Genomic DNA, 12,201 nt, shown 5'->3' on the forward strand with positions numbered 1-12,201 from the left:
CAAGGTATTTGCAGCCAGGCTCTCTGGCCTTGCTTAATTTCCAAGGCAGCTGCAATCCTGCCAAACAAGCTAGCCACCTAACAAAGGCAAGGATGTATGGCTCCTTCTCTTTTGTTAAAATGTAGATCGCCTGGGGAGAGGTGAAGAATCCAAGCTGGTGACTTAGGTTGCAGGTGATTCAGTAGTCCCATGTCCCCGGAAAGAGAATATTAATGAATTTCCACCTTGGTTTACCCAGGGGATAAAAGGTGTTTGAATAAAAAACGCGGGTAGATCTTCAGGAATGGATGAAGCCTGAGATGTCATTCCCATATTGCTGTGTGAACTGTGTCTCATTATTTCCCGCACCTCTGTATGGGTTGAGTTAGGGAAAAATAGTTTCTATATTGGGGCCACGGACCCTGACACCTGTCTTCAGCCCTGTTTCTAAACATTCAGGAGTTTCTGAATACTATACCTGGCTATGCACACAGTTTACCTGACTGCCTCCTCATCCTCAAGTTTTAGAGCAGCTAATTCAAAAAGCATTATACTATTATTAGTAGTAATTGTGTGCGTGTGTGTGTGTGTGTGCATGATGTGTATATGTGAGTGGAAGTGTTAAGGTCAGGGAGCAATTTTATGGAGCCAGTCTTATTCTTTCTACCTGCTCTGACTTGAGTTCTTGGGGTTGAACTTAGCTGTTAAACTTTTATAGCAAGCTCTTTTACCTGCTGAAGAGCTTCATTATTCATTGATTAACTTTTTAAAGACTTTTTCAAATAGGTCTACAAAGAAGGTGAAAAGAGGAGGAGGAAGAAGAAAGGATAGGAGATGAAGAAGACAGGAAGGAAAGGAGTAAGACAACCAAACAGATTAAAAACTTAAATTCATTTTATACTCTGCCTAACAGGGGACCTTTCACAATGCTCAACAAACAGGCATTGAATAAATAAAAGGAAGAATGAATCCTCATATGTGGCGTCGCTTTTCAAGACATTCACCTCTTCCTTCCTTCATTTATTTTCTCTTTATTTCTTTTTCTTTCTTAGTACTGGAGAAGGATCCAGAGCCTGTTGCATTCCAGGGAAGTGTTCTTTCAATGAACTACAGCCCATACTTTGGCATGTTCTTTAAATTTAAGTGCATGTCTGTGTTTTCCTGTTTGGAATTTCTGAGGAGCCTCTTAAAATTTCCACTTGGATACCTGACAACAGATGGTTCCTTCCGAAAGCTACTTGAAGCTACCACGGTAAATAAAGCATGACAAACTACAAGCCTGTCTTATTCATCAGCATCTAGTGACTGCAGAATGACACCCATTTCTGTAGTAGTGAGTTTGTGTGGGTACAGTACCTGCCCTCCATTGGTAGTTGAGATGATTCTGGTTGTGCCCCCACACTGCTTTACGTACCACAGGAACCACAAAGCAGAGACCTCATGGGTCTCTGCAGTGACACACAGGTTCACAAAGAGAGTAGCAAGTTGCTTTGCCGAGCTGTTCAGAAAGAAACAAGAGTATGGTTCGCAAATGCAGAACAGAGCCTTCTGAAAGGTCTAGAGTAGTCAAGTTTCTTGTTTCCTTGGCTATGTTTACTACAATTTAACAAACTTCTGGAATTCAGTATCATAAAACATGAAAACATGGACTTGGAAATTTATGCCCCCTAAAACAAAACACCTTTTTCAGAATTGACTTTGGCGTCATAGCCTGTGGCATCAGTTGTCCCTACACACTCACTAGTCTTCCTAAAATTCTTCTTTGGGTAAAAGGCACTCACTTTCACTAAGTGGTTAAAGCCAAGACTCTCAAAAATAATCTTGACTCTCTGTCTCTATCTCTCTCCTCCCATAAATCCAAAGTGTATTTATGTGCACCACATATGTCCAGTTGTTGAAAAGGGTGTTGGATCTTTTGAAGGTAGAGTTTCCAGGTGGCTGTGAGCCACTTGATGCAGGTGCTAGGAAGTGAACCCAAGTCATCTATAAGAGCTATTTCTGCGACTGCTTATCTATTGTTTCTTACTTAAAAACTTATGATAAAATTTAATTTATAGATCTAGGGATGTGGCTTGCCCATTTTGTGTAAAGATTTGGGTTCAGTCCTGAGCATTACAGACTCCTTTAATGTCCTAATTAAAGAAATTATCAATAGCTAATAATAAAATGAATAATCATAAAATTATAAAGTAATAAAATTTATGTGAGTGTAGTCCATCTCTCCCATGAAGACAAATGTTCTTTCTGGGCAAAGACTAATGATGGTTAATTGAAGCTGTAGGTGAAGGAGAAAAACTGCATTTCTCCGTGTCAAGCAAATCCATTCTTAATCTTTTGTTTGATTTACTCTGGGAGTTTCAGCAAGAAAAAAATGAACTTTACAGCATTTAAGGGATGAAAGATCAAGAAGTCTAGAGTAATAATGTTTTGTAATTTTGCCTTCTTTACTTTAAAAAAGATAAACATTATATTAGTTTCATTACATAAAATATATACACATTAAATGAGCTTTGATTCATAATTCATAAGATAAAAATATGAGGCAATGAGTACTTTCCATATTTCTGCCATCTAAAAGAAATTACAAGTCTAATTTTGATGTGTTCTTTTTCTACATATAGTTTTTTTCTAAAACATAATTGCATACCTAAGATCCCAATGAAAATACACTTTGCTCATCTGAACAACATTTTAAAAATTATGACTAAGGAAATGACCAGCACTAGTCTTTGAATGTATGCTTGTCATTTTTTATTGTTTTTATTGAGCTATGCATTTTTCTCTGCTTCCCTCCATTCCTTTCCCCTCCCCTTCAACCCTCTCCCATAGTCTCCTTGCTCCCAATTTACTTAGGAGATCCAGCCTTTTTCTACTTCCTATTTAGATTAGATCCATGTTATGTTTCTCTTAGGGTCCTTATTGTTGTCTAGGTACTCTGGGATTATGAATTGTAGGCTGATTTTCTTTGTTTTATGTCTAAAAGCCACTTATGGGTGAGTAGATATGATATTTGTCTTTCTGGGTCTGGGTTACCTCACTCAATATGATGTTCTCTACTTTGAATAAGAATAGGCTAATTGTTTGAGCGCTGTTACCTTTAAAGTCAGCAAATGATCTCATGTACATCTTGCTTAGTAATAATTAGAAAATGCCTCAATTCTTCTTTAAATAAATATCTCAACATTCTTTCTGTGAGTTGGCCACCAAAGGTATTCACTAACTGGAGGCTGAGGTCAAGGCTGTTGAAAGAATCTCAGGTCTCTATCTACTTAGAGAAACATAACTGATTCTATTGTGAAGGTGCCTGAAAGCTCTTTGAGGACAGAAGATCAACTAGAATTTATTAAAAACATTCCATAACAGAAGTTCCAGAACAGATATAGATTATCTTATTGGAAATCTACAAACTTTATAAGTAATCATAATTCTACTACAGCAAAAATATGTCCTATTATAAATTATGTTCTCATATGAAGTTTTAAATGTCATAGATAAGTGTTCTTAAATGATACAATAACCATAAATTTTGTAACACAAATGATCCTTTCAGAATGGATTGCTTTATACAATATGTGCATAATAATAATAATAATAATAATAATAATAATGAAAGCTTTGAGGCAGTCAAAATATCCAACCGAACAGTAATAGGTAAATGCATTGTACCATTCACTATTCACTAAATATATTGCAGTGAATGTCCTTTGTTTTTTATAATGCATATTATAAATAATTTTATTTTCAGAGTTGGGATTGTATATCTCACCATTAATAATCTATGAAAGCCCACTTTTCTTTTTCTTTTTTAAAATTACTACACCGCTTGGCCAATAGCTTAGGCTTCTTATTAACTAACTCTTACATGTTAAATTAACCCATTCCTATTAATTTGTATTTTATCACATGGCTTGTGGTTTACAGGTAAAGTTCCCAGAAAGCCGACTTTTCTATGTGTTTAATATTATTTTTTAAACAACTAAGTATTCTTCTACAACATGATTTTCAAACTTTCTAGTTTATCCCATCTTTTGGATACCTTTTATTTCATCTAATCAGTCTTCGATTATTAGAGTTTCAGATCCTCCCTGAGGAGTGGATGGGCAGTGGGGTGGGGGGAGCAGAAGGAGGGGAGGGAGAGGGATTTGTATGTAAAATTTTGTATTGTATTGTATTGTATTGTATTATAAAAGGTGTTTCAAATGCTTGTGCTCTCTACACTTAACCACCAGTGAGGAATACAAAACTATCCCTATGTCAACAATATCAGAGACTATTAAACCACTGGACTTTAAAATGTTCTAAGAAAAAAATGGCTGATTCTGGTTTGTTCTGAGGACTTCATAGGGGAAATAGCAGCTTGGTGGCACAAAACTACATTGAAGAAGTAAAAATATCTATATTTAGAGGAAGACTTTGTTTCAGGATCTTTCATCTATTTCCTTACTCAGTGGTATGGTTTTCGACATAAAGCAGACACTTGATTGCGTCCTGTCTGTTAAATGGCATACCAAATAAACCCCAAGGATTTTCACAATAAATGCTTTTGCCCAATGGGAAATCTTACTTAGTCCAGCAGATCTTATCTAGCAATTCTTTCATTGACATGTAGTCCCACTCTTCTGCAAGGGGTGCCTTCCAAGGAGCATCACTGGGAATCTACATTGAGATGCATTAAAGAAGAAAGAAAGACAATTTTCCATTCAACTAACTATTTGTACAACATTAAAGGATCTAACTCAAAGAAGAAAAAATTGAAAATTTAATTTTCCAAGTGCCCCTAATAGTTTCTCAAATAGCATAAATCTGTCTGTGTAACTCTTCTGTCACAAATCTATAGCACTCAATTTATAGTAACTTTCCTTTAGAATTAAGATATTTATCTTATAAAATATATCTACAATAAAATTTATTGCACCATGAACAGCAATATATTAGCAATAACAAAACAATGTTTATAACAATGTATTATAATAATCTATGTGATTGTTGTGTCTCTGGAGTTTTCTCTTTAATAATTTCCAACTGCAGTTGGCCATAGATAATTACAATCATGGAAACTGAAGCTACAGGTAAGAAAAATTAAGTTAATAGCTTACAGATATCACTCACAAATTCAACTCTTTAACTTGAATGAAAGAATTGCAGCTAACCATCTGGAAATCAGTTTTCAGTTAAAGCTTCCATGTGTTTATTTGGGAGCTGCAAGTTTGGGTGTGATGGATAATCAAATAACTGTCTATGTCCTGGGGGATTTTCTAAATCCCAGAAAGGCTTCAGGCTTCATACTTCTCAACTTGCTCAATAAGTGTATACAAATAGCAGTATTTTTGATAGCTCATTCTTTTAAACATTAGAAACAAATTAGTTCATTTATTTTACTGATGTGTATTGATTGCTAGTATGTGCTGGGCACTATGTTATGCATGCGAGATGACCAATACTTTGTACCTTCTTTCTTCTGAAGAATAATGAAAAATACATATGCAGCTTTAGGAAGTGTTACCTCATCACCCATCTCGTCCATTGTCCTCCAGAGGTTGTTATGATCTAGGTAGGTAATTGGATTCCATACTGCTGGGAATGGGCCTCTGAAGGGGTATGATTTTCCCTGTGAAATATAAAAATTTAGAAGAAAACATTTAAAACAGTGTAAATCTTGTTAAATCTGCTAAGTTGGCATTTTTGAAAATTATTTATTTTATTTTATGGGCACTGATGTTTTGTCATGGGTGTCAGTTTCCCTGGAATGGAATTACAGGCATCTGTGAGTAGCCAAGTGGGAGCTGGGAATTGAACATAGGTCCTCTGGAAGAGCAGTCAGTCAGTCAAGGACCTTCTTATGAGTGAGTAGTAACAATCTGGATGAACAAATTGGCAAACAAAGAACATACCAAGAACACCATGCTGAAGAATACACGTGCATTTCTTATGCATGAATTTGCTCAGTCCTCAGGGCCTTACATCTAAGCATATAATGATTTAGTTCAACTGTATTCATAAAAGCAAGTATGCTTTTAGAAGATGAGGGAAAGTTTCTTATAAACACAGGAAAGAGCTATTGTTGGATGACTCATTTAAAAAAATCTCAAAGTTTTAAGCTTCAAGGAATAATCAAGAGAGGAAGGAAATGGAAGTTTATAAGACCGCACAACCAAAGGCACTGCAAGAAATTTGGAGCTCAGGTTTGGCTATGGTATAAACAATCCTGCAATTATAACTGTTTTGAGTACTGTCCAAGACAGCCTGTCCTTCTGAAGAAATCATGAAAAGACATCAGAGTAACTCCAGCTCACAAAGCACCAAGTTCCAAAGTCTAATTCTGGATAGCATTTTTGTTTTGTCCTCAAAATAGCCCTGTGATGTAGCATGGTAATTTTTTAACGTACTGTGGGTTAAAAAGATAGAGCACAAATAATGACTGCTTTGAAATATTACAAATGTCAGGTGAAAGCTACTGGACTTTCCATTTACTCTACAGTAGCTGTGTAGGTCAAAACTGTGTACATGTGTGTACTCATGTGTACCAATGTGCATGTGCATGTGTGGAAAGAGAATGGGGACTATCTGGCAATTGTCAGGAAATAATCATTAGTCTATATATAGACTGTTGACTAATACCAAAATCTCTATGATCAAAGAAAGTTAAAGGAGTTTTCCAAAATAAGCACTATAAAGCATCAGAGGGATTAAGGTATTTGGGAGAAAGGTACATTTTCCTCTGAGCTCCCCAAACAGAACAGTGAAGTAGATTTATAGGCAAATAGATGGTAGAAGTCCACAACAGCCCCAAGCTCTTTGAAAGATACTTCAGGGAATGTGGAAAACTGTGAGGAGGTAGGGAAGGTTGAATAGCAAAGATTATTAACTATGCTTGGTTTAAGTGTCACACACAGTTAAGCACATATGCATACACACACACTATTGTAAAATTTCTAGATGACAAGGAAGTTATGACACTTAGATATTTATGGTGCACAGTATTACTCTGTAGTAGAATACTTGCCTATCGTATACTGGGTTTGATCCCTAAAATTACAGGATGCAAAATTAAAACAAAGTAATCATTTATGGTTTTCATCAAGCAAAAATTAATCATCATTATAAGTATTTCAACATGTTTATTTCACCCATTTATTCATTTATACATTTGATGATTGAAGTATAGGTATCTTATCTAAGCAATTACTTTCTTGCTAGTTTTTAGCCTATTTTATATCCTAAACATGTTGTATGCCATTTCTTAAACCTTGTCAACCATATTTTTCTTGATAAATAGATTATATTTCATTATGTATGGAGACTAACCATAGTCAAACTGAGCTTAAAGGATTCTGCAGGGTTTCTGAAATGAACAGGGTAGAATTAGCTGTCTCCATTTTCCAACCATACATCCATATGATGGAATTTTTTTATATATTCCATCCCAAACAACATGTTTCAATGAATTAAATGTTAATAAAGGTACAATAACCCAGCTATTTTCCATGGAGCAGGATGCAAACAAGTTATGTAAAAATGTAAATACATGCTATCCACTCATATTTTTCATTTTAAAAAAATTCTTAACTTTTTCTCATACAATATAATTTGAGCCTATTATATTTCCTCCTCCAATTTTCTAGATCCTCTCAACCTCCCTAACTGCCCAACGTTATTCTCTCTTTCCCTCTCTCTGTCAATAAAATCCCCCAAGCCAAAAACTGAAAAATGAACAACAACAAAAAGCTCACAAAATGGGGAAAATTACTTAACCAAACCCACTCAGAAATTTGAGTGCCTGCCCTGGAGTGTGGTTGATATTCCCACACAGATTTTCTTCCTTTGCAAGCAGATGTTAATTGGATACAGCTTCTTGGTTAGGGGTGAGACCTTGTGTTCACTCTCTCCTCCTAGTACTGGAATCCCATTTGCTTGAACCTGTGCAGGTCTTATGTGTGTTGTCATCGTGTCCTTGTATGCACATGCGTCAGTCCTGTTATATCTGGAAGACCCTGCTTCCTTTGTGTCACCCATGACCTCCAGATCTTACATCGTTCTTCATACTCACCTTGAGGCGACAGGTTTGGTTAAAAACATCCCATTTAGGGTTGAGTGCTTCAAAGTCTCTCACCCTCTACACACTGTTGAGTTCTAGGCCTCTGTGCTACTTACAACCTTCTGCAAAAAGCTTCTCTTAAGAAGGTTGAGTGAGGCTTTGATGTATGCATATAGCAATATGTCATTAGGAGTCATTTTCTTGTTATTTTTTCTTTCGCAGAATAATAGTAGTAGGCTTTCCCCTAAGGCACATGACCTATGTAGTATCAGGTTCTTGGCCACTTTAGCAGGGTCATGTATGGGCTGCATCTCATGGAGGAGGCCTGAGTATAATTTTAGAAAGTACCTTGTTACTTCCCTGTTTCTGTTACTATTATACCAGTATATCTTGTATGCTGGTCACTGTTATAGGTCTCAGGGTTTGTAGCAGGGTGATACTAATGATAATTTTCTTGCCCTGGTAGTGTGCACAGTACACAACAGCACCATAAGTCCTATTCAATAGTGGTGAAGCTTCTGGCTGGGTGCCAGCTCAATATCTCCATGTTAGATGACAAAAATCAGCTATATCTTCAGCACCAGGATTTGGAAAGTAACCAGTTGCTTTGTCAATAGTCTGTGATGTTTTGGGGATCCATAAAACCCCTTTGGCCAATGACTGATCAAGATGTAACCTATTCCTATCATGATGTAACCCATATAAATATGTATTTTATATATACATAAAACATACATAAATATATGTATAAACAAACAGTTTGTAATAGAGTTATTGTGGTGACTTTAAGTGGATTAATAAATAGAGAATTCTGTTTCAATTTCTAATATAGCAGTTATAGAGCCAGAAAAACAAAAGCCAGTTGAGATTCTCGATAGTTTTAAAAAATACAAAAGTATGACATAATTTGGAATAGAACCTCATGACAAGAGATAAAAGATGGCTTTTAAGAAGATAACAGAGCAGATTCAAAGTGGCTCTGAAATGTGATAGTCCTATGATTAAAGGGAGTTCTATGATTAAAGGAAAATGGGTAAAGATTTGCAAACTTCAGTTCTCTCTCTTTTTTTAAAGATTTATTTATTTTTTTATGTCTATTTATATGCATAGCCCATAGAAGCAGATTTACAGACAATTATAAACCACCATGAGGGTATCCTCTGCAAGAATAGCAAATGCTCTTAACTGCTGAGGTATCTCTCCAGGCTCAGTTAATTTTATTGTATTGTGTATGCATATACGTGTATGTATGTATGTATGTATGTATGTATGTATGTATGTATGTATGTAGTGGGACTGGAGCTGTAACTGCAAACCACCGGCATAGTAGGCAGGTGTTGTACATGGAGCTATTGCAAACTCTTGTTCTCTTAACTTGAGGATCAGAATTACAATCTGTCTCTCACCTGTGTGTGGCAGGAAGCACTGAAGGTTATACACAGCACAAAGGATATGTACATACTAAATGACAGTGGCTGAGGGTTGTGTAGCATGATAAACTGTCATCTAAGTTATCTTATAAAACTATTCCAGGTTCTGTTAAGCTTATTTATTTTATGCATATGAACGCTCTATTTGCATGTATGACTTTATGTCAGAAGAGGGCATCAGATTTCACTAGAGGTGGTTGTGAGCGGCCATGTGGTTGCTAGAAATTGAACTCAGGACCTTTGGAAGAGTAGCACATGCTTTTAACTGTTGAGTCATCTCTCCAGCCTACCATTTCATGTTTTAAAAGTAATCTTCTTTGGGTTAATTCTGAGAGTCTGAATTCTGGGTATGAAGGATTAGATCAAATTTTATGGCAAACTTTGTGAAAGGAAGAAAAGAATTTGATATTCATATGGCTTTATTTTGGAGCCTGTAAAGATTTGCCAGGCATTGGAAAACCATTTGAACTCTGCCTTCTGGAGCCTCTACTTTAGAGAAGAAGGTTTGTTTGGTGACACTAGAGTCAGTATCAAGGACCTGTGGGTCCTTCCCCATTTCCTTATCTTTGTTCTGGAGGGCCAGGCCTCATATTTCTATCAACTTTCCATTGCCTTCTTGTTGTCAATTCTAATGTCAGTCACTACCAGCAGGAGTAAGTGGCTTCATTCTTCTTAGATCAGTCTCCTAAAGGATGGACAAAATGTCACCTCAAATGTTCATGGGAACCTTGCCTTCTTGGCCTTGGAAGCCTAGGATAGTTATTTGTCTTTCTATGGTATTGCCACGTTTATACATATCAATTAGGCTATTCTTAGGACATACCCATTTAAAGGATCAAGCTTTCTTTCCTTTTGATCTATAGTTTCAGTGTGAGAGAAGAGAAACATAATCTTTCCCATGGGGTAAGACCTGCAAACTGTACAGGAAAAAATATTTTTCTTCCTCTGTTGACATGCTGGCTTTGCTGACCGAATTCATATTTATTAACACCCAACCAGACATTGAGATTCTCTTTTGATAGGATCAACACATAGAGTAGATGTGGTTTTTAAAATCTGCCATCAACTTCCCAGCATATAAAAAGACTGACATTGCTTAAGTAGGGAAAGATGGGAAAGATAGAGCTGCAAAAAGCAGGTCAGGCACTATAGAAATAATAGTGATAACCATGACAACAGCTAACATGGGGCTTTCTCTGCACAGGCCTCTTAACTGGACTTAACCCAAGTTTTGTGCACTTCACAATGACTCTAGGAGACAGGCACAATATTGACTATTAGATATAGCAAAACAGAGCCAGAGAGATGTGAAACAATTATTTGGTATTCTCATAACTAAGTAGCAGCAAGATTTTAATTAACGTAATCAAAGGCCAATGCCTTTGATCATGAACTTCTCAACATTTTAACTATTTAGTACAGCTTGACAGGTATGAGCTAATTATTATTAATTATTAAACTAAATTATTTAGTTTAATTTTTATATCAACTCAGGGAATAACAATATATAAATAGGGTGTTCCATTTTGAAGATCAGTCCCAAGGATGGGCTTAGTAATTTGTCCAAGGTTGTGTAGTTTATATGTGGTAGGATCAGAATAAACTTGTGATTTATGCATCTTTTTTATGTCAGTGCTGAGGATAGAACCCAGGTCCTGGAGCATGCCAAGTAAACCTCTACTATTGAGCTACATCTCCAGGTCCTGGAGCATGCCAAGTAAACCTCTACTATTGAGCTACATCTCCAGTCCTCAAACTCATTTTGAAAGTTTTCATGGTGCATGACTGACATATTGATAAAATGCTTATAAGAGTAATAGAGTTCAGGAGTCTGATCGTGAGCAACATCTCAGGTGATTTATAGAAGGTCTCTGGGGGAATTTAATCCAGAAATCACTTCAGATTCTTACATGCCAGGCAGGAGTTAATGATCAGCTGAATGACTGGCCAGATCATTTCTATGCTGTTTTTCCTCTTTCAGCAAAATTCCAGTCCAACTCTTGCTCAAATGGTTGTCACACCAACTTCATTTGCCCAATAAGAATGCCCAATGTTCCTGGCAGTGTTGCAGGTGCTGGATAAATAGCAGACAAAAATCCCTTCTCTTTCACAAGTTTCTATTCTAGTAGGTGCTCAGGAAATAAATGAACCAAAAGGACCATGTAGTGGATTAGAAAGGAAAACACTATGAAATCAACAAGAGTAAGGAGGACAAACAGGAAGTTCTGGCAGCTTGGGGTTGGGTGCAATTTTCAATAAGGTGGTGAGAGATGTCCCTGAGGGAATGTTGAGATGGGGGAATTATGTGACTGCACTGAGGTAGAGTGCTCCAGTAAGCACAGATTCTGAGACGGAAGGACGGATGGAGTAAAGTACAGGGCACAGAAAGAAGCTAGCCCAGCTCTCCTTTTTTCCTCCAACAGAAATGTTCCCATGCTCTCTGTAACAAATCCAAGTTTGTTGAAAAACTGATTTTCAAGGTGGCCAGAAGATGGTGAATGTCAAAAAAACAGTGGTTGCCTTTGCACTTGGACAGGCACCTTCCCTGATTTTAGTGGGACATTTTGACGGCATCTTTCAGCCAATATTCTTTACCTTCTCATATCCAGTGGGAGATGCAAACAACATACCAGGCCTAGATCTTAAGATTCAGTTTCATGAAGAGGTCTCCAAAAATTATCTTGCCAAAACCAGTGTTTGCCCAGAATATTCATTTGGGTCCCTACCATACTTGTTCATGCTATTTTGATATTGTTG

The 12,201-nt window shown here is 36.6% G+C and overlaps 1 protein-coding gene across 2 annotated transcripts in view; it reads right to left on the bottom strand.

The window, feature by feature from the left end:
• LOC121441029 (amine oxidase [flavin-containing] B) overlaps positions 1–12,201 on the bottom strand; it is a 105,667-nt gene that overhangs the window by 19,382 nt on the left and 74,084 nt on the right. For both annotated transcript variants that reach the window (XM_041642171.1, XM_041642170.1), the window contains exons 4-6: positions 5,483–5,587; positions 4,544–4,635; positions 1,336–1,477 (exon numbers count right to left, since the gene is read on the bottom strand). In XM_041642171.1, the coding sequence (XP_041498105.1) occupies positions 1,336–1,477; positions 4,544–4,635; positions 5,483–5,587 (339 nt within the window). The remainder of the gene's footprint in view (positions 1–1,335; positions 1,478–4,543; positions 4,636–5,482; positions 5,588–12,201) is intronic.

The sequence above is a fragment of the Microtus oregoni genome, unplaced genomic scaffold, assembly GCF_018167655.1.
Source record: "Microtus oregoni isolate MIOR12 unplaced genomic scaffold, Mior012 000073F_000, whole genome shotgun sequence".
Classification (NCBI taxonomy): domain Eukaryota; kingdom Metazoa; phylum Chordata; class Mammalia; order Rodentia; family Cricetidae; genus Microtus; species Microtus oregoni.